At 38.1% G+C, this 26,186-nt stretch overlaps 2 protein-coding genes across 11 annotated transcripts in view; one reads left to right on the forward strand and one right to left on the reverse strand.

The window, feature by feature from the left end:
- CMSS1 (cms1 ribosomal small subunit homolog) overlaps positions 1-26,186 on the reverse strand; it is a 392,074-nt gene that overhangs the window by 139,731 nt on the left and 226,157 nt on the right. The window contains exon 1 of one of the 8 annotated variants that reach the window (XM_082460548.1): positions 3,514-3,610. The exons of 5 other annotated variants lie outside the window; for them this stretch is intronic. Coding sequence is in view for 1 of the 3 variants with exons in the window: in XM_082460549.1 (XP_082316675.1) it covers positions 2,315-2,327 (13 nt within the window). In the remaining 2 variants the exon portion in view is untranslated. 2 more of the 8 variants (XM_082460556.1, XM_082460549.1) reach the window with 2 other exon arrangements.
- The window catches only part of FILIP1L (filamin A interacting protein 1 like), a 304,455-nt gene that overhangs the window by 59,365 nt on the left and 218,904 nt on the right, over positions 1-26,186 (forward strand). The gene's annotated exons all lie outside the window — the stretch shown is intronic.

The following is a 26,186-nucleotide window of genomic DNA, read 5'->3' on the forward strand; positions in this document are numbered from 1 at the left end:
ACTGGAGTGGTGGCAATGCCGAGGGTTCTGAGGGTGAGGGAAGGGGAGGAATCACAGGGGCTATGTGACTAAAGCATAACCAAACAGGGATGCATAAGTGAGCTGACTTTAACTCTGTTGCTAGTTTTCCTGGTAAAATCGAGACCATGGAAGAAGGTCTTGTCTGTCCCCTTCCGTGAGGGCTGTTTAGCAGAGCTTGGGATCCTGTCGTTTGAGAGGACAGGACAAGAATGGAGGAAGACAATGCAAACAAAAGTGGACTCGGACTGTGGCTAGGTGGTCCATACATCCCAGTTTGCCTGAGATAGTTCTGTATTATCATGTCCCCTTTTACTCTCAAAAGCTCTGACCCAGTGTCTCTTAAGAGGGCATACTTATGTTGTAGGGGGACAATTCTTCCTTTCAGGAGACTGCTTTGCTCACTGTAGAAAACTTAGCAGACCTACCTCTGTCCCCTAAATGGCAGCAGCATACCTCCCTCCACCCTATCATTTTTTGCCCACCCTGTCATTCTGACAAGCATAAACGTCCTCCCTCTTTTCAAGGGCCTTCTGGGGACAGTAGTAAAGCCTTGATGCAGAGCCACTGAATGTTCTCTCAGTGAAGACACGAGTAAGGTGAGGCTAAGAGAAGTGAAATGATTTGATTAAGGCCATTGTTAGAAAATGGCCCGGGAATGAATTGTTTCTTGGTTTTATATACTGTGCTCTTTCCAGGACAAAACTCTATTGTCCCATGACACACCTATAGTTGAATCACTGTCTGCAGAGGCCCAAACTGCAGGAAAAGAATATACATGTGGTAATACCAGTGTTTTACTTGTGACCACTTACTCATATGTAGTCAGTAGCTTCATAACCCTTGCTAGTTACAGAGGTGATCAATAATAATGGTATTTTTCAAGGAGGACTTGATACTTTAGATCTTTAAGCATATAATATTTGGAGCTAAGTCATAAAAGCTTTCCAGAAAAGGAGAGTAGTGTTGTCATTATATTTTAAATAAATGAAGCTTAAAGAGGGATTAACAGCTAACAACAGTGGCACCAATAAATATGCTTTTGAAGAATCTTTTCTTCAAGGAATTGAAAATCTTTTTTTTTCTTCTAAAAATGTTTAGGATATGGTATTCTCAAATGAAGCCAATAACAACACCTTGCCTCCTATAGTTCTTATTAGTTTCACTTGCTTAATAAGATTTAATCCTGAAAATAACCCTAGGAGGCAGGCAGAGAAAGTATTATTCCCATTCTACTGACTAAGAAATTTTAGTGTCTTGCTAGAGGGTTGGACCTCCAGTCCAGTATTCTTATGTTATGTCTTGGAAACTCAAGTCAGGAGCACTGTTGAGAGTCAACTATTACACTTACTTAAATAATTCTGCCTCTTTCTCCAGCATTTAGGAGAAAAATATTATTTTTTCCTCCACATAATTACTCATGGTCATTTGTAGTTGCTAACAGCAGGACTCCTGAACCATGGGGAACGGGCACACTGAGTCACTTGCACACTCACCACTCACTGAGCACTTACTTTGCGTCAGGCCCTGGCTGAGGCACTGAGGCTGCAAAGGCTCATCAGACCCGGCCTTGCCTTTGATGGGTTCAAAAATATCTTGAGAGCACCTTTAGTAATTTTGATCAGAGCTGACTCACTTCTATTACCTTGAGCAGATATGGCCAAACGGTTCACTGTGATTGACTGGCTGTGCCCAGGCCAGGATCCTTCCCTGGGATGCCAAAGTGACCCCTCTTTCACTAAGCCCTCCCCTTACAAAAACCCTCAACAACAACCAACTGTAACATCAACCCCAAACCCTGGGGACACAGCCTTTGCGTAGACAAGTTCTAGAAATAAACCAATGGCGCACCAGTTGGACTACTACTGCTACACTAAAAAAAAAGGTTGTTTACTTTGGTTTTTTTAGACACATTTGTGGCAGGAGGAGGAGTGGAGTGCCTAGAACTAGGCTTCTATACAACTCTAAAGTAGCTACCGGGATCTAAATTGCTGTAATATTCTCTTCAAGCAGTTTCAAATATTCTAGAGATTAGATTCATAGGCTTACCAGTACCCTGGAGATTTGATTAGCTTGTTACTGTGGATACAGATAGCTGTGCAGCTTTGGGGGGAAGCCCCCACGTCATAGCTCCTCACCATCCCCTAGCCTCTCCATTCCCTCTTCTTAATAAATAAACAAATAAAGCAAGCATGTGGCAAATACGTTTCTATTTTTCCACCAAGAACACAGATGTGACAGCTTCTTCCCCTTCTCTTCTCTCATCCTCCCCAGCTCCGTCTTCCCCCCTCCTTACCAAATGACCTCATCCCTGCGCAGAAAGGACACCAGCTGCAGGGAGGGTCTGCTCCACCAAGCGAGATCATTACCATCATTAGTAATGCCAAGAAGCCCAGACGGCCTTGTCCACATGTGCAGTGTGTTATAGCTCTGCGGTCTCCCCACATCCACAACCAGGCTGCTGTCTGGAAATGGAAAGGCTTTGCCTTCCTGAAAATAATGTTATCAAAAGACTGTTTAGATATTTCTTAACAAATCCATCAGTGACTGTAGCAACAATGAGAAGAATCTGCCAAGATGATGAATGTGGTGGCAGCCTCAAAAGTCATTTGAGTACAAAACTCCCATTTAAGAAAAATGAAGACACGTGATTTTTCAGGGTGAGAATTGTAAGAGCTAGTTTGCAAGAGGAGGGCTGCCTAGAAAATAAAAATTAGAAAAAAAAAATTCTAACATACTGGCAAAGTAAAAGCTAATGTTATGATCTCTATTTTAACAGGCGTATCCCTATAGATTCATGCTCATTTCTTCATGCACTCATTCACTCTTCTCCACTCTCCTGTCTGCCAGTTAGTGCCAACTCATTCCAGAGAACGAGGCTGTGAGGTTTTATCAGACATAGTAATAATAGCAATTACCATATACTGAGTGCCTACTATCAGCTGGACACAGGGCTATGTGCTAAATGCATGCCTCTCAACCACTTTGCACAGATAGATCATTACTTCCATGTTACAGATGAGACAACTGAGGCTCAGTCAGAGAGGCTTCCCGGGCCCTCTTCTAGAAGCATGCACTCTTCCTAGGTGGTCTCGTCCATACTAATAGCTTTAAATATCATCTATAAGCTGTTATCCAATTTATATCTCCAGCCTAGACATCTCTTCTGAGCTCTAAATATGTTCTTATAATTACCTGCATGACATCTTCATGTGGATGAATCACAAGCATCTTAGATCAAAAAAGCCCAAAACTGAACATGGGATCTACTCCTGCCCCCTACCCCCATCTCACCTCACCCTCAGGCTAGGCTCTTCTTCAAAAGTTTTCACGTCAGGAAGTAGCACCTCATGTCAGAAACTGGAAGTCATCAGTGACACCCTCTTCTTATGCAACGCCACCAATCCAGGGAGCCACCGAGTCTGGTAAACTCTACCTCCTAAATCTGTCTTGAATCCATCTATTTCTCCATTGACTGCTACCATCATCTCTCACCTGGAAAATGTCATTAGCCTCACTGGTTTCCTTCTTGCACTCCTCTAATCCACTGTGTGATGAGATAAAAAAATTAAAAGTCAAACCTGAATATAATCATGTTTATACCCCACCGCCCCCCCTGCAAAAAAACTTTCAATGGTTACTCATTGCTATTAGAAAAGACCAAAACTCTCGTCAGTGCCTACAAGGCCCTGCTTAATCTTGCTGCCCGCCGCCCCCGCCTACTTCTGTAATTTTCCACTTTCCTCTCATTCTCTGGGCTCTAGTTTAGCTTGCCTTCTCTCATTCCTCTTTTGCACCAAGTTCCTTCTTGACTCTGGTCTTGGAGGCCTGGCCTTCAGCCTGTGATGCTCTTATACTTCCTCTTCGTCTGGCTAACTCCTACCTATTCTTTGAGCCTCAGGTTAAATATTATTTAACAAAATAGTCTTCCCTGCTCCTTTGATTCAATTAAACTCCACATGTGTTTCTTCTTCCTTATATTTACTATGGTTGAAATATATATTTGAAGGCTTGTTTTTCTTTGGCTTCCCCAAGTGGAGTATAAACTCGATGAGGTAAAGAAAGGCCATGTCTGTCTTGTAAACAACTGTATTCATCATGCCTAGCATAATGCCTGGAACATAGAAGATGCTCAATCAATACCTGTTAAATGAATAAATGAGGCAAGTAACCTGCTCAAGGTCACAGGATTTGAACTCAAATCTGTCTGTCCTAAAGCACATTCTCTTTTAAAATCTTGCAAAGCAGAGAAGAGTACTTTATAAATTCAACATATCATAATCAGTTTTAGGGATGTAAATTTCCCCAGTCTCAAAGTTCTGATTGACTGAAATGGATGGATGGATGGATGGATGGTTAGATGGTTGAAAGGAATGGGGTCTGGGAGTATGGTGGGATTGGGAGGAATATATCTCCCATAGTACATGTGACATAAAAACATCTACTGGCCTGCATGAGTAGTTGTAATAGAGAAATGAGAGTATGGATGACAGAGAGTAGATATTAGAGATTGCTGAGCTGCTACAAGCCTGAACAAAATAAGATTTAAAAACCAAGGAAACAAATCTTTAATATGGCTGAAAAGAGTAAAGGCAAAGAGATTTTGAAAAGCCAAGATACCATCTTTTATGGGGGAAGAAAAATTACTGAAGGTGGTTTTTGCATATATCTTCTCTCCTTCCTCGTGTGTGTGTGTGTGTGTGTGTGTGTGTAGGGTGTGGTGTAGATAGTGAAGAACGGGGTGAAGGATGGACTACTGGGAATACCTGAAAAAAGCTTCTTTGAGCTTTGAGGACTGGGGAGTAATTTTTTTCCATCTGAGATCTAGGATATTTGCCTCCATCAGTACTACTCTAAAAATATTCTCTGCTGGGTAGTCTGTCATTGACCCTCAGATGGAGTGAGGAGAGGTGAGTACAGAAGAGTCTGATCAGCACAGGCTAAGTTAGGCCCTTATTCCTTGATTCTGTTCATGCCATCCAGTTTTCTTCTAAAAAAGTGCAGGACTTCACATTTTCCGACAATGAATGTGGACTCGTTACATTTGCCCTAGTTGTCAAGGTCTGGGAACTTTGGCTTTGTTCCTCTCCTTCAATCCATTTATTTTCTTGAACTGTCCCAGCTTCTCACAAGTTCTCAATTATTAGGAACTTTAAAAAGTTTATTTCTCATGTTTGTGTGGATGAAATGGTGATAACAATTAGGTGATCAGCTTTTCGGCAAAAGAAAAAAAAAAAAACAAAACCAAAAGCCACTTCTCCACTTCCCTCTCATGTTCTCCATAAAAGGCAACAAAACTCTTCAGTAAATTCAGTATCATGCAACATGGTTGGAATTGTTCTGATTAATTACATAATCTGGTTAATAGTGTCTGAACCACACACAGAGTACCAATTTTCAAAGAATTGAAATAAAATACACTTAGTAGTAAAATGATACAGGGCTCTAACATCTTTCTTTGATGAATCAGAAGGTGCACAAGGATCTTGCAGTTTTGAACATTTTGATCATTTGATTGCACGATGGTGCTTAGGGGCTGGCTAATGAAACATTAGATAACAGAGTTCACAGTATCTATTATTGGCGGGTCACAGAGCCAACTGTATTTTTTTACTAGCTGGTTTTCTATTAGAATACAAAAAAATGAAGCTTCACATTGAGTTTGACATTTATGGTGCTAAGTTCTGCGATCAGATAATTCTGTTTGTTTCAAAGCTTTTGGGGTGTTTTCTGATTTCAGTTACTAATTGTTTTCCTCCAGTGTCATAAGTTTTGCCCTTTTCAGCTCCTTTAATATTTAATAGTAACTTTAAAGACAAAGGTCTAGCATTTCTATTGATCTCACAACATTATAGGAAAGGATCAAGATCCTGAGCTTATGGCAAAAGAAAAAGGGACGCAGAGGAGACCTATGTTAGAGGAAGAGGAGTGACAAAGACAATGTAACCGAGAACAGAGGAAGGAACAGCTCATGCCCTCACAGTTCATGAGCCCAGGCTGTGCCTTTCTATTCAATCTTTCCACGGCCATTATTTTAAAAATCAAATTGTAGTGGGGCCAGCATATGAGCGACTATCATTTTGAAAGAAGAAAAAGCTGAGAGAAACCAAGGCACAAAGTGAATTATTCTTTCCCTGAATTTTACAGTTTAAAAAGATCCCCAGTAGACCTAAAGCCATGTCATGTAGCCATAAAATACTCCATTTCATCCCATAGCTGGGCTGTCTGCACTCATTCCCCACTCCCCAAAACGAATGCATACAACAAATTCTATTATTTTTTTTTTTGTAGGGCAATTGTTGATTAATGAATCATCTTTCCTGTAATTTTTATTTTTTGTAGACTTAGTTTGGCTAGGTTCCCTGGCATTCCTGTTGAGGTACGTAATGGAAAATTTGACCTCACACTCTTTGCTTTTTTGTAACATCACAAAACACTGATATAAGAGGGTTACAAAAAAGTAGCTTGGAAATGAAGGGATGCACAGAAAAAAAAAAAAAAAAGCTCAGTGTGGAAAGGAACAAAGATACATTAAATCATCTGGAAAGTAAATATTTAGCTTCATAGACATGAAGTTACATTTATCTTCAAGAACAGCTCATTTGTTACAGCTTAGGATGTCACAGTGTTTCCATCATAATTCTGCTTTTCTAAAGAGATTATAAACCAGACATTAAAAAGCCATTCTCAAAATTAATTTGGAACACAGGCAGACCATTTTGTAGATCCTATAACTTTTTCCCAAAATGGTGATTTACAGAGAGGCACACAGAATAAAGGTGTCAGTAAGTGATTTCTTGCATTTAGTCGTATCTGAGTTGAAATAAAAGCTTGGCAATCACCCTTCTGTGATCACATCCAAGAGTCTATGGAAAATGTAACAGGTCATACAGAGTCAACTTTAGTACTGTGAAACTTGGGGTTTGGCAGTAGAGACATGTTTTAGGACAGGTCTGTCAGCAGAATTCATAGTGGAATGAACAAAATGGTTGTTAAAACTGTCTTTTTACATTTTAAAATAATAAGACTATACTTTTTAAGATGAGACTATACTCTCTTCCCGAAGGCAAAAGAATCATTTCTTTAAATGCATAATCCAGACTCAAGAGGACACTGACCCAGCCACTGACTATGACCTGAGAAAGTTATCGACTTGACCCCAATGGGAAAAGAGTCCCATATAGCTCCAGCACCAACCTCTCAAAATGCCACAGTGCCCTGGTATAGGGTATCCAATGAGGTGTTTCATGATAACAACATAGGGTGATGTGTATATTGTCAACCCTCATAGTCCCATGGTTGTCAGAATGCATATACAGAGTGTTCAGCTTATTAATCATCTAGATGTGCTGAAAAAAGGAAGAGGGGAAAGAGCAGATGCAGGGAAGGCTGTACAAATCACTACTTCATTACTCAGGCTGCTGGAAAATGTGCAGATGTTTCTTGATGTTACCTAAGTTGTTTCCAAAACCACTGTCACATCTATGTACTCTTCCCTATAAAAATGCAGCATTATTAACTGGAACTATACAAATAATTCTCAGTGGAAAAAGCTTTAACATGCCACTTATGGGCTGGATGAGTAGTGTTTATTTGAATAATAATGTTTTGTTGTTTTTTTTTTTTTTTTTTTTTTAGAAGAGGGAGTTAAACAGGAGAACCATGAAGTCTGCAAATAAGCCACAAGAGAAGAGTTTCTCTTTGTTAAATTTTGTGTTGTAAGTGGTAACAGATGGTTACCTATTCCAGAGACTGTCTTAGGTTCCTACTTCTCACTGACTTTGGCAGTTACAGGAAAAAAACAAGAAGTATTCAGACAGCTTGGAGTAATTCTATTTATCCACTTATAAAATACAGGTGGACTGATAAAGAAAGCTTTTAACTACAAAGAGAACCATTAGGGAAAAAATTATTATGTGCCATTTAATATCCTGTTTAAGGGAAGTATGAAATCTTGGTCGAAAAAAATTGGTGATATATAAAAATATCACCTCCAGGGAGTATGTTCTTCTAGATTCTTTTGGATTCCTAAAAATTTTCTAGGTCTTATTTGGTTTCTGGCTTCCCCGATTTACTTACACTAATCTTACATGAATTTGAAATAAATTTTACCCTTCTACTTCCCATAGGGTATTAAACCATATTGGTATTTTGGTAGAACTCCACTTAAATCAGCTTTATACTTTTCAGCTCTTTAATATTCCTGTAGCAGGCGAGTCTTGTGTTCATTCATAGGATGTACTCCTGTGACTAATAACACTTAAGAAAAAAACGTTGATCAATTTTTTTGAAATCAAGTTCATAAGTGAATCAGAATAATTGAATCAGATAAAATGCATAATGGTTTTCATCATTACAGTGAAAGATCTGGGAGTGTCTCTGTTTTTGATAAACTTATCTTTTTAGGACAGCAATTTCTATAGCAATAAAACAGGGGTGAAAAGTACCATTTCTTACTTTCTTCTATAAGCATTACATTTAGGAGTTTTTCAACATCTGTCAATGCTGAAATTAATGAACCTGTGTCCCAACACCAAATTCTCATCTCCTTAGGCAAAAAATTTTGTGTGCATGTGTACCTTTTCAGAGACGTTTCATTCATATGCAGGCAAAAACATATACTGTATACATATATTCTTTCCTCCTTTTATTATATGTGAAAGGTAGCATTCAATATACACTGTTCTGTACTGTGCTTTTTGGACTTAACAGTATACCTTGGAGATCTTTCCATATCAATACATAGACTTTTCCAGTCTTTGTTTATGGAACCATTGTATTCCACCAGTATTAAATGTCCTTACGGAAGTACATTTAGGTTATTTCTGATCTTTTGCTGTTACAGACAATGTCTGTTAGTTTTTATTTTTTTGTTTTTTGAATTTTTGAATTTTATTTTTTTATACAGCAGGTTCTTATTAGTTATCTATTTTGTACATATTGGTGTATATATATCAATCCCAATCTCCTAATTCATCCCACCACCACCCCTCCCCCCACCACTTTTCCCCCTTGGTGTCCAAATGTTTGTTCTCTACATCTGTGTCTCTATTTCTGCCCTGCAAACCGGTTTATCCGTACCATTTTTCTAGGTTCCACACATATGCATTAATATTCGATATTTGTTTTCTCTTTCTGACTTACTACACTCTGTATGACAGTCTCTAGATCCATCCACATCTCTACAAATTACCCAATTTTGTTCCCTTTTATGGCTGAGTAATATTCCATTGTAGATATGTAACACATCTTCTTTAGCCATTCGTCTGTCGATGGGCATTTAGGTTGCTTCCGTGACCTGGCTATTGTAAATAGTGCTGCAGTGAACACTGGGGTGCATGTGTCTTTTTGAATTATGGCTTTCCCTGGGTATATGCCCAGTAGTGGGATTGCTGGGTCATATGGTAATTCTATTTTTAGTTTTTTAAGGACCCTCCACACTGTTCTCCATAGTGGCTGTATCAATTTACATTCCCACCAACAGTGCAAGAGGGTTCCCTTTTCTCCACACCCTCTCCAGCATTTGTTGTTTGCAGATTTTCTGATGATGCCCATTCTAACTGGTGTGAGATGATATTGCATTGTAGTTTTGATTTGTATTTCTCTAATAATTAGTGATGTTGAGCAACTTTTCATGTGCTTCTTGGCCATCTTTATGTCTTCTTTGGAGAAACGTCTATTTAGGTCTTCTGCCCATTTTTGGATTGGGTTGTTTGTCTGTTAGTTTTTAAATTAAACCAAACCACTTATAAGAAAATACATTTGACTGACTAGTTTTGCTTGTTTCTACTTCTTACCCCCATTCCCTATAAAATGGTAAAAAAGAAAAAAAAAAAAGAAAAGAAGAATTAGAAGAGGCAAGATGGGGTCTTGGCTAATCGGCTTTTGGATAATTGAAAATCTTACTCTTTTTCAAATTTTAAATTTTAATTTATTTATTTTGGCTGTGCTGTGTCTTAGTTGCGGCACATGGGATCTTCGTTGCACCATGCGGGATCTTTCAATTGCAGCATGCAGACTTTTTGGTTGTGGCAGGCATGCAGGATCTAGTTCCCCGACCAGGGATCAAACCTGGGCCCCCTGCATTGGGAGTGTGGAGTCTTAACCACTGGACCACCAGGGAAGTCCCCTTACTCTTTTTGTGTGTGTGTGATTAGTAGAGCAGTGTTTTTAGGATAGGCTCAAAATAATAGACTCATTATCTCATTACTATTCTTATTATTCCTGTAAAAGTTATATTTTAATGAGAGGAAGATAGAAAAACGGGAAAACTCAAGAAGTTCAGAGCCAGTTAGTGGAAAGAGCAGCTCTCCTAAAGCCTGACTTCACATGGCCTGAAAAGCTACTCAGGTAATTGGAAGAGAGAAATCTGAAGTAGAGCCTCAATTCTGCAAAGGCTTTAATCTGTATTATGGAGCAAGTTATCATCACCCTCATTTTCTTCAAAAACATTTAAGCACATACTCATAAACAGCTCTATGTGAGGAGCTTTGCAAAGCAAGCCAGCCAGGTACAGCAACTCTTGGCGTAACAGATAAAACAAATGCAGGTATGCCTCTCTTTACAGATGGGGGTTTGGGAAACTATTTTTATAAATTTTATAATTTTAACAGAAAAATTCTTATGGGATTTCTGTAGCAAATTTGTTGGGAGAAAAGTTTTTATATTTCTCAGTTCATCTTTGGGTATGACCTTCAGATTTCCATATTCTGAGTTGGCTTTATTTAAAGTGAAGACAACTAACTCTGTGTCTGTGTGTATGTGTATGCATATGTGTGTAGTTGCTTTGTTTTAGCATTTAAAATTTTTAAATTTTGAAATAACTGCAAACTTAAGAGAAAATTTGCAAAAATAACATAAAAACTCTTCCATGTTCCACCCAGATTCACCAAGTGGTAAAAATCTGCTACTTCTGTAATTTATTCTCTCCATATATATGTTATTTGTTTTTCTAAGCCATCTGAGTTGCAGACATCATGTCCTTTTGCCCCTAAATATTTCAATGTATATATTCAATGTATATTTTAAGAACAAAGGTAATCACTGAGTTTAAGACAGTACAATAAAAATTAGGAGACTTACATAGTCACATTATTATTATTTACTCCACAGACCTTATTTGAATTTTACCAACTGTCCCAATAATGTTCTTTCTGCAACTTTTTTCCTAGTCCAGGATCCAAACTGGGATCACACATACACATAAATTTTCATATCTCTTTGGTTTTCTTTAATCTGAAATAGCTCCTCAGCTTTTCTTTGTGTTTCAGGGCACTGACATTTTTGAAGAGTATCTTTTAGTTTGGGTTTGTCTGATATTTCCTTAACGTTAATTATGCATTTCGGGGGGCAAGAATATCACGGATGTCTTTCTCAACGCATAACATCAAGAGGCACATGATGTGGGACTTTCCTGGTGGTCCAGTGGGTGAGACTCCGTGCTCCCAGTGCAGGGGGCCTGGGTTTGATCCCTGGTTGGGGAACTAGATTCTGCATGCATGCCGCAAATAGGAATTTTTGCATGCCGTAACTAAGACCTGGTGCAACCAAAAAAAAAAAAAAAAAAGAGGTCTATTACTGGTGATTGTAATTTTGATCACTTGGTTAAGGTGTGACTACCAAGCCTCTCCACTCTAAAGCTAATATTCCCCTTGGCTATTAGTAAGTAATTTGTGGAGAGATTCTTTGAGATATGTAAGTATCCTGTTCCTCACTACCTTTTACTTTCTAGTTTTAGTATCCATTGACACTTCTTCTTCTTGCCTGAATCAATGAAACTATTGGTTGCAAAATGGTAATTTTCTAATCTACCATTCATTCCACATTTATTAATTGGCATTCTACTGTAAAAAAAAGCTTTTCCTTCTTATGTGTGTAGTATCTTTTAAATTTATTGTTGCTATGGACTCACTCACAGATTCTTTTTTTTAAAAAGTGAAGTATAGTTGATTTACAAGAGTGTGTTAGTTTCAGGTATACAGCAAAGTGATTCATACACACACACGCATACACGTATATATAATATATACATATATCACATTATTTTCCATTATAGGTTATTACAAGATATTGAATATAGTTCCCTGTGCTATGCAGTAGGTCCTTGTTGGTTATCTATTTTATATACAGTAGTTTGTATCTGTTAATCCCAAATTCCCAATTTATCCTCCCCCACCATTTCCCCTTTGGTAACCATAAGTTTTCTCTGTCTGCCACTCTATTTCTGTTTTGTAATTAAGTTCATTAGTATCATTTTTTTAGATTCCACATGTAAGTGATATCATATGATATTAGTTTTTGTCTGTCTGCCTTACTTCACTTAGCATGATAATCTCTAGGTCCATCCATGTTGCTGCAAATGGCATTATTTCATTCTTTTTTTATGGCTGAGTAATATTCCAGTGTGTGTGTGTGTGTGTGTGTGTGTGTGTGTGTGTGTGTGTGTGTATACACTACATCTTCTTTATCCATTCATCTGTTGATGGACACTTAGATTGCTTCCACGTCTTGGCTATTGTAAATAGTGCTGCTATGAACATTGGGGTGCATATATCCTTTGAATTAGAGTTTTTATCTTTTCTAGATATGTGCCCAGGAGTGGGATTGCTGGATCATATGGTAGCTCCAGGTTTAGTTTTTTTAAGGAACCTCCATATTGATTTCCATAGTGGCTGCACCAATTTACATTCCCACCAACAGTGTAGGAGGGTTCCCTTCTCTCCACACCTTCTCCACCATTTATTATTTGTAGATTTTTTGATGATAGCCATTCTGACTGGTGTGAGGTGATACCTCATCATGGTTTTAATTTGCATTTCTCTAATAATTTGAGCTGCTGGCCATCTGTATGTTTTCTTTGGAGAAATGTCTTTTTAGGTCTTCTGCCCCTTTTTTTTTTTTATTTGGTTGTTTGTGTGTTTTGATATTGAATTGTATGAGCTGTTCACTCATGGATTCTTATTTTATTCAATGGGTTGTATTCCATTATCAGTAGTAATTTTGTTGCTCAAGTTCTTCCAGATTTGGCTAGTAGGAGTTCTTTCAAGAGGTTCTTGTGTCCTTTTGACATGTCCCCATCATTTTTTGAGTACTCCCAAACTTCCTGGCATGAAAAGACGTTCCAAGGCTCATCCTGTTTTGTCTCCATCAACCATGCAGTCAGCCATTTATCCAAGGAGCACTGGTTCCTTTTAGTGGGAAAGGAGACTTAGAAGCCAAAAATCTAGGTTCTATGTGTGCTCATCGCTACTGGGTTTCATTGTTTCAAGGCCCTTGTACTGTGAATGGAACTAAGACAATTTTCATGCTTTAAAAAGGTCTTCATAAAATTAGTTCTAGGGGCTCATATTATAAAATTATATTAGGTTTTTGCTATGTTGAAAGCTGGTTCAGGAGTTTTATTTATGTTTGGGTCTATGTTACAGTGGACATACATTATAATTACAATACATTGACTACTAAACATTATTACCCCAGATGGATTTGATGAGCTCTCTGAGACAAGGACATGTCTCACTCATTTTTCAAATCTCAAAGCCCAACAAAGTTCCAATCACATAATAGATAATCGATAGAAATTACATGATGTCTGGGATTTGCTTCCTAAGAATCCAGTGTGGAGGAAAAAGTATAGATATAGCAAAGGTGACCATAAGTTGATGACTGCTGCAGCTGTCTTGGGGTTTTTTTCCCACTTTTCTCTATATTTAAAATTTTGCATAATAATGAAACAATTTAAATGGCCATTTGTGACAACATGGATGGACTTCGAGGGCATTATGCTAAGTGAAATAAGTCAGACAGAAAAAGACAAATACCATATGATCTCTCTTATATGTGAAATCTAAAAACAAACAAACAAAAAAGCCCCAAAACCCCAAGCTCAAATATACAAAGAACAGATTGGTGGTTGCCAGAGCTGGGGAGAGGGGAGTGGAAGAAATGGGTGAAGGGGGCCAGTAGGTAATAAATGAATGAAGTTCAAATCTGTAACTTAAACATAATAAGCACATAGAAATTTTAGCTGATGTTTGTATTTTTAAATTATTCCCACATACATGGCTTGAGAACACTGCCCTAGTTCTAGGTAGGGTTTTCCAAGATACCCTTGGCCTCGGGAAGAAAGGAGAACTAATGAGCATAATGTCGTGCTGTTCTAAAATCTCTGCTCATAGAAATTCCAGAATCATCCAGGCATTTTTTTTTGGAATCCCAACAGAGTGACCCCATATATAAGCTGGAATTCCAACCCCTGGAATTCTAAGTACATATGACAGGAATAGGGCAGGTTGTCATTCCAATGTCATTCCCAGAAATACATACCATAATTCCTTTCCATCTTGTGTTAGCTAATGGAGTGGGTAAGATGTGTAACCAATTCACATATATTCAGCATGGTCTTTTAATTAAAAGGTTAATAGATTTTTAGCTTTCAAGTAAAAGGGAGCTGTGCTTTTTGCAGGAAAGTTTTAATGTTTCCCTAAAATTTGGGGGCAAGCACTAAAAATTATTCTGAAGAATATGGCCACGATCTTCCCTTGGCATTTTATTTATCTGTTTTTGGTTACACAAAACTCAAGAAGTTCACTTTAATCCCATGAATATAATTGAGGCTTTACAAATGTTGATCACATCATAATACTGTAAGATTTATCCTCGATTTTATGGGTGTTAGAACAAATACTTTTCCAGTTTACTTAGATCTCTCTAAATTTATAAACATGTTTTTCTGAGAAAAGCTAGTAGCATTGAAGGTCCATTATCCTGCCACACAGCTCAGAATATAATGGTCTAGAGCTGCATCATCCATTAGAGTAGCCACTGGTCACATGTGGTACCAAGTACTGGAAATGTTGCTGGTTCACATTAAGATATCCTCTAGGTATAAAACACATAGTAGATTTCAAAGAATTAATAGAAAAAGATCATGTAAATACATCATTAATAGTTGTTTTGAACTGACTATATGTTGAAATTATATTTTGATATAACAGATTAAATAAATATAATATTAAAATGAAAAAAAGGGATGCTAAAAAAGTTTTCTCCAAAAGCATTACATGAGAGTGATAGGAAAAAAAATTAATGAAACAATTGAAATGCAATCAATAATACTCCCTTCTCTGAATGAAAAAAGTTTCTGCCTCTTCTACGGCTCAATTTCTTTATCACTTTGGTTTGGTTAAAAAAAAGTCAAGGCATTTGGATTACCAGGCACCAGAGGCAGTATAAGGTTCATGTGAATGCCTCTTCATTTAAAATTTAAGGAAAAAAATGTTTATGGAATGCTCATTCATTAAAGAATTTAATTTTTTCATTATATTTGGTCTAAAGGACTTGAAAATGCCCATGGTTTTTACTGTCAAATCACTAGTCTAATCATCTTGGAAAGCACTAACTTGAAACATAAATAATTTGGATAGGGCTTCCCTGGTGGTGCAGTGGTTGAGAATCTGCCTGCCAATGCAGAGGACACGGGTTCGAGCCCTGGTCTGGGAAGATCCCACATGCCGCGGAGCAATTAGGCCCGTGAGCCACAACTACTGAGCTTGCGCGTCTGGAGCCTGTGCTCCGCAACAAGAGAGGCCGCGACAGTGAGAGGCCCATGCACCACGATGAAGAGTGGCCCCCGCTTGCCGCAACTAGAGAAAGCCCTTGCACAGAAACTAAGACCCAACACAGCCAAAAATAAATAAATAAATTAAAAAAAATTAATAATAATTTGGATAGTCATTCTGAATATGCATTTATGATATCAGACCAACCTCTAAAAAAATAAAATAAAATAAATAGGCCTTAGAACTTTCTGGAGAAAGATAAACCCAAGTATTTTGCTGAAGAAATATATGAAGATGGCTTTTTCTTGACATCCCAAGTTGTTTTCTGATCCTTAAATAACTGATAGTCAAAACATTAAAACGGGAAAGTAGAAAATGACAATCACTGAGATATCCTACTCTAGGGGGAAAAAAATAAAATGTGTTTATACGTTTATACGTATATACTGCTCGCTGATGAGAAGGCTGCTTATTTAACAGAAAGTCTTGCCTTGTAAAGCATTCTGCTCCTTCCCATTAGGAAAACTGACACTGATATTCTTTATCAACATTACTTCAAGAAAGTCTCTTTTGAATTATGAGGGTTTCCCCACCATAAATCTGAACTCACTGAGTTATAGTCAATATTTTCTGTCAAATTAAAAAAAAATGTGTGTCTGCTTAGTTTTACTGACAAGGAAATATACTAAAGTGACCAAGAACAGTCAATTCAGATGGGATTTGAGGTCCCAAATAATTTTCTCCATTATTCAGGTAACAGAAAGAACCTTTTAGGGTTATTGAAACTAAATGACAACCTTTTAACCAATGGTGATTTAAAAGGTGCATTCCTTACAAAAGCTAGTGTGAAAATGCTAGTGAATTCTTTCCATTATGTCTGGGTACAATCAGAATGTTCACATTCTGTAGCCTGCACATTGCAAATAAATACAGACCAAATAACTTCGTATTGCTGCCATGAGCATAGATTTTCTCCAGACAGTTAAGTGGTACATTAGCACATATTTGTCTCCTGGCTGCAGCTTTTTTTCTCCCTGATTTCCTGGACATACTTGTGGGACAGTCTAGAAAAATCAATGTTGTGATACATACAGATCAGGAAATTATCTCTTGATGGAGTCTTGTGTCTGTAATCATCAGCATCCAGTCTTGCCAATGTCAGTGGATGATGATACAAAATTACTTTTTTTTCTTAAGTGTATTAATGGGTTATTAATGTAAGCAAAATAAAGCATGGCAGGGTGAATAATAGCAACCATATTTCTTCAATAAAATATCCATACTGTATGTCTGGTTGTGGTTTCAAAGAAATCTGGATTAAATAACATGATTCACATATGAAAAGGCTGCTAAAAACTGGATTTTGGTATCATTCAGGCATACATAAAACAGCCACTTTTGCAGTATATCTCCACATTTAGGAAAAATGAAATTGTTTCCTCTGAGACAGGTATACTGGATACTTGAATCATGAACACAATTCATGGAAAGAATAAAATTTAGAGGGACAAGAACAGGGCTAAGTCACCTCATATTCTCAATATACCAGGGGTTTTTATTTAATTCTGATCTGTCAAAGAGGCACTATCCGAAATTCATTAAACTTTCCAGTTTTCCTACTGAATATCTGAAACACTCTCATCATAATATGTGCTTTCCAAGTTCCTGGGTAAGAATTCCGGGTACTGCAGTAGAGGGGCAGTAAATGTCTTGGTGTAGATAAGTTAACACAGAGCTCAAGTTAAGGAATCCAGGCCTTGCAGACAGTGTTTGCAGTGGAAGTTTTACAATGTTACAAGCCTTAGTCATGACCTTCAAGAAGATAACAGCAAGCTCTAGGAACTGTGATTTTCAAAGGGGATGTGGGAATGAGGGTTTTGATGGAAGCTTTCCAGAGCTGCAGCTGCTGAGCTTGTGGGTTTTTCATTGGTTGCCACTTGACAGAGGTAGGGTGGGAGAAGAATTCTTTGAGGGCAAGTTCAGACAGTGAATAGTTCAAGGCAGCAGCCTGCCTAGGAACCGTGAGCAATGAATGGACACACAAACCACAAATGTTAAAAGACACAATGGGTTTGATTTTTCAAGGTTTTAAGGGGCTGAAATCATTCTATTACTGTATAATAGCCATGCAGAGAAAAATTAACATGAAGTAATTAATAATAGTCAGCAACAGAGTTGAGGATGGTTTTTCCAAATTCTGCTCTTTTTTGCCACCATTTCTCATCATGGTAATAGTATAGTGGAAACAGCATGAACTTTTGTGTCAGGGAGACATAGATTTGGCCCTGCTACTTTGTGTGTGTGTGGCTGGGCCTCAATTTTATCTTCAACAGGAGACTAATATGTACCTTGCAGGGTTGTGTTTTTTTTTTTTTTTTCAGGAATCGTTTTTTTTTTTTTTTTTAATGTTTATTGGAGTATGGTTGCTTTACACTGTTGTGTTAGCCTCCAGTGCACAACAAAATGAATCAGCCATACCCATACAGATCTCCCCTCCCTTTTGGACTTCGCTCCCATTTAGGTTACCACAGTGCATTAGGTAGAGTTCCCTGTGCTATACAGTATGTTCCCATCAGTTGTCTATTTTATACATAGTATCAATAATGTATATGGGTCAATCCCAGTCTCCCAATTCCTCCCACCCCACCCCTTTCCCCCTTGGTATCCATACATTTGTTTTCTATGTCTGTGTCTCTATTTCTGCTTTGCAAATAAGATCATCTATGCCATTTTTCTAGATTCCACATGTATGCGTTATTATATGATATTTGCTTTTCTCTTTCTGACTTACTTCACTCTGTATGACACTCTCTAGGTCCATCCATGTCTCTACAAATGACCCAGCTTCATTCCTTTCTATGGCTGAGTAATATTCCATTGTATATATGTACCACATCTTCTTTATCCATTCATCTGTCGATGGACACTTAGGTTGCTTCCATGTCCTGGCTATTGTAAATAGAGCTGCAATGAACATTGTGGTACGTGACTCTTTTTGAATTATGGTTTTCTCTGGGTATATGCCCAGTAGTGGGATTGCTGGGTCATATGGTAATTCTATTTTTAGTTTTTTAAGGAACCTCCATACTGTTTTCCATAGTGGCTGTATCAATTTACATTCCCACCAACAGTGTATGAGGGTTCCCTTTTCTCCACACCCTCTCCAGCATTTATTGTTTGTAGATTTTTTGATGATTGCCATTTTGACTGGTATGAGGTGATACCTCACTGTAGTTTTGATTTGCATTTCTCTAATAATTAGTGATGTTGAGCATCTTTTCATGTGTTTGTTGGCCACCTGTATGTCTTCTTTGGAGAAATGTCTATTTAGGTCTTCTGCCCATTTTTTGATTGGGTTGTTTGTTTGATATTGAGCTGTTTGCAGGGTTGTTGTGGGAATAAATGAGATAATGTATGTTAGGTGGCAGTAGATATAGCAGCAGCTCAAAAAATGGTAATTGCATTACTATTATCATAAAAATTGATGCTCCTTTGTTATAAATAACTACACTACCATCTATGCAATTGTTATAGGTGAGTTGACCTACAGAGCAAGAAAAGCTGTATTCAGCTGCACATAAATCATTCATACTATTTAAAAAAAAAAGGTCCTTTATGGTTTTGAGTTTATAGGATTTTTCAATTTAAATTTTATCAGTATAGCTTTTATGTCATTAAAATAGAGACTTTTATGGGTTCTTTCAGCAGAGTAGAAAACATACTCTATGAGAGCTTTACAATGTCATGAACTCATTTTTGCTAAAGAGGAATACAGTTAGCTGTTTCCTCCCTGCCTCAGACAGATTTCACAATGATTTACCAATAATGAAAACCACCAGCTGCCATTCCTAATAAAATAGTCTACTGGAACTGCATACCTTATGGCAAACTCTAAGTCACATGCCCTCTTCGTATCCCTGCCTTTCTTCTCTAAGGCCAGTTAAAACCTGCCTTTCATAAATCTTAAGAAAGTAAATCAAAATAACCAATCCTGGAATCTGACCAAATACCAACCAAGATTACCTAGAATAGAATCAAGCAAGGGTCAGGGTATACGTATACCCATCAGTCATTTCCCCTTCGACATTTAAATCATCTGTCCTCCAGGTATCATATTTTGTCTCCTCATGTTTTAACACCTATGATCTTCCTTGTATTTCATATATTCCCGTAGGGCAGGGGTTAGCAAACTGCGGCCAGTGGTTCAAAATCTGGTTCACTATCTGTTTTTGTACAGCCCACAAGAATGATTTTACATTTTTAAATAGTCGGGGGAAAAAATCAAAATTAGAATAATTTTTCATGACATGTGAGAAATATATAAAACTGAAATTTCAGTGACCATAAATAAAGTTTTATTGGAACACATCCATGCTCATTTGTTCACATATTATCTGTGGCCACTTTTGTGTTATAATTATAGGGTTGAGTAGTTGCTATAGAGATCATCTGGCTGGCAAAGCCTAAAATATTTACTATCTGACCTTTTACAGCAGAAGTTTGTTGACACTGCTGTAGGGGGTCTTTCTCTTGGGAGGAAGTGAGGCAAATAGACTTAAGCTTGACCTCCCTGCCCAGTCAGCCTTGGAAAGGAAATAGAACCTAGTCTGACTTTTCAGTAAGGGTGGAATGGAATAGTAAAAAAACGAATTGGCATAGGAGACAGGAGACATGGGTCTCAGATTTTGTTTTTATGGTGGTTCTGAACAATTATGTACTCAACTTTCCTAGTCCTATAAAATGGCTTCACCCTGGTTGCGTTCAGTTTCTTTCTTCTTTCTTCTTTTTTTTTAAAATAAGTTCTCTTTTCAAACAGGCTTTTATTTATTTATTTATTTAAATTAATTAATTACTTTTTTGGCTGCGTTGGGTCTTCCTTGCTGGGAGTGGGCTTTCTCTAGTTGCTGCGAGCGGGGGCTACTCTTCGTTGCGGTGCGTGGGCTTCTCATTGCGGTGGCTTCTCTTGTTGCGGAGCACGGGCTCTAGGTGCACGGGCTTCAGTAGTTGTGGCTCGCAGGCTCTAGAGCGCAGGCTCAGTACTTGTGGCGCAAGGGCTTAGTTGCTCCGTGGCACGTGGGATCTTCCTGGACCAGGGCTCAAACCCGTGTTCCCTGAACTGGCAGGCGGATTCTTAACCACTGTGCCACCAGGGAAGCCCTCTTTCTTCTTCTTTTTTTTTATACAGCAGGTCAGTTTCTTTTGTTTGAAAAAAAAAGTCTGTCCTTCACTGCCTTATTGGATTACCATAATAATATGTGAAATACTACCCGCATCTCCTCCCTTATTCCATTTCCCAAATCAATCCGGGGTCAGTGGAAGCGAAGGGAATAAGGTATTCCCAGAGGACTACAGGATGGAAGTTTAAAACCCAGTTTTAAACCTATAGAGATGAGCCCCCAATGTGACCACATATCTACAACAATGAATAATTCACCCTGGTCTCTATAATGGCAGTACTTAGGGCATATGAAACTGAATCACTTGTTTTCTGGAAATTCCCTATTATAAATATGACTGTTAACTACATAGTCTGAGAATGTCAATATTTGGGGAAATACCTTCTAAATTATAGCAGAAAAAAATAAGATCTAAAGCTGGACAAAGAGATGGTGATGGGATGGACAGAGACACTTTTATATTCAGAATTGAGCAGTATGCAGAGATCTGTATATTCACACAGATATTATCAGATGGCAAATACATTTCTAATCAGAGTTCCTATCTCATGCATTTTCTACTGCAAAGGGAAAATCTATACATTCTCATTCCTAAGCCAAGACTAGGCTATATAGTTGCACAGTAAAGAATTTTATCATAATCTATTTTAAAAATAATTTTTACCTTATTGGATTACGAAACAACTAAAACTTTTTACCATTCCAAGTCCTTGCTGTAGGGTAGGAAAGGTGATTGATTTCATTGCCATAGATCTCCATTTTGCTAACTATACAGATGATTTATATTTGTGTGGTAGAAAAAAATCAGCAGTTATTGGATACTGGCCTAATGTAGAAGGTTAAATTAGTTATGGGTACAATGATTACTCATCATTAAAAGTGGTGAACAGAGCTTGGAGTCTTGGCTAGCTTTTTGGTCACACTGCATTACTAAATCACTTTGGAACAGGTGCTCTCAAAGGGAAAGCAGGTTCTGAGAAAAGGCTAGAGTGAACGAGACATGCATGAATGAGAATGAACAATGATTTTTGTAAGTTGGGAGGACAAATAATTACTACAAATATGATTAAAATCACCTAAACTCATTAAAATAAGAGTTGGAAAAGCTCTTAGAGGACTTTGAGCCCAAGTTTCCTTCCTGGAAAGTCAACATACATATCAGGTAGCCATTGTCCAAGGTTCTGCCTCATCATTCATTTCTGGTGGCAGTCAACTTCCATTCCTCATCCATACCAACTCACTCCATTTTGGTACAACTCCAATGATTACACAGTCAAAAATGCACAAGAAAGTAGATAAAAGAATACTGAGATAGAAAACAGGAGTTCCAAATTCCAACTTCAGCCTACATTAACTCTAGTTGTGTGACACTGAGAAAGTCTTTGGTGCTCTCTGGGCCTCAGTTTCCTCACTGTAAAATAGGGTCTTTTCCAGTTCTGAATTTCTCTGTATCTATAATGTCCATCTCATGCTATGGAAATGAAAATCAGTTGTGAGAAAGCTACAAAGACCTGTAGATTTTCTTCTTACATGTCTTATTTATGTCACACCTGGGCTGCCTCTGTATATTCCAACACTTTCTAAACTTCATCCTAGCACTTGGTCTTTACCTCAGCTTTCCAGATTACAGAGCTTGATTTTGCTTTGACTGTTGATATCTCAACGTGACCAAGACTCAGAATTTGTCCTTTTATAGTCACTCAATACCAAAGACTGAGCTACAAAACCCACCTTGTGGCTCAGTTTGGCTTGCAGAATTCTGAAGTTAAAAAACAAAACAAAACAAAACAAAACCCAAAACAAACAAACGAAGAAAAAAACCCTGAGAAATATTTTACTGTTCTTACACATAACTAAAAAAATTCTTCGATCTTCAATAGAATGTTAGTAAGCTGCTCAATATTTGATTTGACTCTTTTTTATGATGAGAGCATATAGGCTGGAATAAACTTTGAGCTCAAGGAAATGCTATACCTTTTATAAAAATGACAATGTACATTTGGTACAGTCTAAGTGTATATAGAATTTTTTAGACGCAAAAATGCTATATATTTTAATGTAATAGTAACTTGGCAAAGGTTGCAAATGCAACAGAAAAATGAATGACTATTTAGCATTTTATTTATGTAACTAAAGTGGATACAGTTAAAAAGACTGAATGTGCCTGGGGAACCTTCCTTTACTAAGCAATCATTATAACCTAAATCTACAGTGTTACATAACTAAAACAAAGTTTATTTTTTGTACAAATAAATACATTTAGTTATTTAAGTAAGATATTTAAAAATTAACTTTAATATTTTAGTTATAAATGTGAAAATAAACATTTTTTTAAGCTAATTAAGTCTAAAGCCAAATTTTTTTTTTTTAAAACGAAAGGAATGGAGTCTAGGTGATAAAATGGCTGCTAACAATTGACTGACTTGTTTGAAAAACATCATCAGGATATAAATATGTCACACTTCAGTAAAAAGTTGCATTAAAGAAATTACCCTTATGAATAGTTCACCGTAATGTAATGAGTTCTGAGTCGTCCCACTGGGCCGAACAATAACATTGAAACTCCTTACCATGGCCTGCAAGATGTGGTCCTGCCTGCTTCTCCAACATCTTTTCCTATCACTTTTCTCCTTTACTTTGTACTCTAGTTTCACTTGATCTCTTCCAAAGCATCAAACTTTTTTCTGCCTAAGTGTCTTTATATATGATTTTCCCTCTGTTCATAGTGCTCTTCCTCTTAATCATTGCTTGTCGAACTCTAAACTCTGTGTTGTGAAAAAGCAAGTAAAATTGTTCAAATGCTTCCTGCCTTCAGAGGTTTGGAAGCTCACACAGGAAGCTGAACTAATTCACTTAACATTCTCTAGATTCTAAACAGCAGTGCATCAGGAAAGACAGTGTTGAGGCATGAAATGTAAACATGCATTAAAGTTCAGCAGGGTGGAGTAGGGGGACACCATGTGCAGGGGTGGAGTGGAAGAGCTCTTCTGCTGTTTCCTGAGCAGGGCAGGTGTCATGATGCAGTCATGAAGTCTGTCCCCAGGCTAATAGGTGCAGCTGAAGAAGTGCTCACTCTTCTTCTTGACCCTGGGTCAAAGGGGGTGTAGGCTGGGTTTGGCCCACTGAAGAGATTTGTTTGGCATGAAGTTGAAAAACATTTTTTGGTTTTTTTTTAAGAGTCATTTATTCATCAAACATTTATTGAGTATCTACTATGTGTGAGGTACATTTCTTAAATGCTAAGTATATAGCAGGGAATGAACACACAAAAACATACAAAGTCCCTACCCTTTTGGAACCCATATTCTAATGTGGAAGACAGGTAATAAACAAGAAAAAAATGTAGTATATTAGATCATGATATGTGCTAAAAAACAAATCCAAGAGGGAAGTGGAAGGGTGTGTGTATGTGTGTGTGTGGCTACAAGTTTAGATAGTGTGGCCAAGGAAGGCCTCATGGAGAAGGTGACATTTGAGAAAAGGGTTAGAAGGGATGAATGGGTCATGGAAATACCCAGGAAAGAGCATTCTAGGCAAGGGAACAGCAAGGGTGAAGGTCATGACAAGGTAATAAGCTGGTGTATTTGAGGAACAGGAGGCCACTGTGGCTGCACAGATGTGGTCAGAGAGCCTCATGGGGGCGCTGGGAGGCGTCTGGCTTTCACTCTGAGTGAGATGGGAAGCTGGAGGGTTGTGAGCAGAGGAGCAACATGATCTGACTTGTGTTTCAATAAATAGATCCCTCCAGCTGTAAGAGAGAAAGCATGGAAGGAAAACCAGTTGGGAGGCTTCTGCAGTAATCCTGGAGAAAGATATGGTGGTTGGGCTACAGTAGTGCAACAGGAAATCACTAACAAGTGATCAGATTCTGAATATATTTTGAGGGTAGAGCCAACAGGATTTCCAGATGGATTAGATGTGGGGTTTGAAAGGAAGAGAGGAGTCAAGGACAACTCCAAAATTTCTGGCTTGAGCAAGTGGAAGAAAGGAGTTGCCAACATTTAAAAATCAGAAGATTTAATAATCCACACTTCCATCTTCTCTCAAAACACTAGAAGATGTGGTCAATTATATATCTGCATTTTTCACAAGACAAAAATCAGCTGGAGCTGGGAAGCAGCCGTCCCCTGGAGAGAGGACACTGGCCCTTTGGTGCACTATAGGTCTCACTCCCTGTTGTCTTAAACCTGGCCTTTTGTATAAACAGCTGTTCGGACCTGCCTGACTGCTGCAGGCAGCTTGGGTTTGGGACCCCTGCCCAAAGTTCTATCATAACTCCACTGTCATAAAAACACAATATAAACTTGCCTGTAATTTTGACTGAAGAAAGTGAAGTTTTGACAAAGTATTTATTTAAAGACAGGGTATAAACAGGACATCTCTTATTCTAGTTTCCCCCTCCATAGTAATTTGACGGCAAGCTGGGACAGAGGTCTACCCTCTGTCACTCTTCTCAGTGAAAAGAGAAGCTCCTTGAAGAAAACCCTCTTCCGCATATTCCAACTTCAAGTCTAAATCCCACTCGCTTGAGAGTCTATGTCCCCAGTGCCCAGCAGTGAGGTGTAGTTCTGAACCATACCAGGTCGAGTGCCACATCTCACTATACCTGTGATTTCTAAATGAGGGTGCTCTGAGCCTAGGTTGGGTCAGAGGGTATTGGCTCCAGGCTGGTGCTATCACCAACAAGCCTAGCGACCGGCAAATTACTTATCTTCTCTGAGCTTCTTTTGCTCATCAACAAAGAACAGAGGTGGACCACAGCAGGGCTTCTCCAACTCTAACATATGTATGAATCCCCTGCTGCAGATGGTTATTCAGCTTCACTTACATGAGGGTCACTGGCTTAGAATAAAGTGCCTGGTAACAAAGTCTCTGTGGAAGACCTGATACGTTTCCCTTTAGCAAATAAAAATAATGTGAACCCAAATGTCTTGTTTTGGTTTGTTTATCAGGAAGCTCAGAGCTAAATGCAATGTTCAGTAATAACAAAAACAATAAACCTAACTCAGGGATTTGCGTACAACATTTTCCCCCTTCCTTCATATTCATCCTAATGGTTTTGATTTTATTTTTATCTGCTCAGTTGTAAATACATTTTGACTCTAGGCAACATCAAATCTTTCCAGATAGGGAGTGGGGCAGGAGGGAAGCACTGGAAGGAAGGGGCGGGGAAAAGGAAAGTGATTAAAAAAAATCTTTCCTACTTGATATTAGAAAAGTCAGCATATATGGTTTGTGAAAGAGATCAAATAATATAAACCTTATTGTCCTGCCTCAACCCCAAAGCAGTTTTGTCTCACAAAAGCAGCCATGAACAGTACAGGGCTGTAGACTGGTGAGCAGGATAAGTCCTACCAGGAAAATTCTTCAACGCAGCCTCTCTCTCTCTTACCTAATTATGGTCATTTAGACATAGAAATGATAAATCTCATGA

Source organism: Balaenoptera physalus (genome assembly GCF_965194825.1).
Source record: "Balaenoptera physalus genome assembly, chromosome: 4".
Classification (NCBI taxonomy): domain Eukaryota; kingdom Metazoa; phylum Chordata; class Mammalia; order Artiodactyla; family Balaenopteridae; genus Balaenoptera; species Balaenoptera physalus.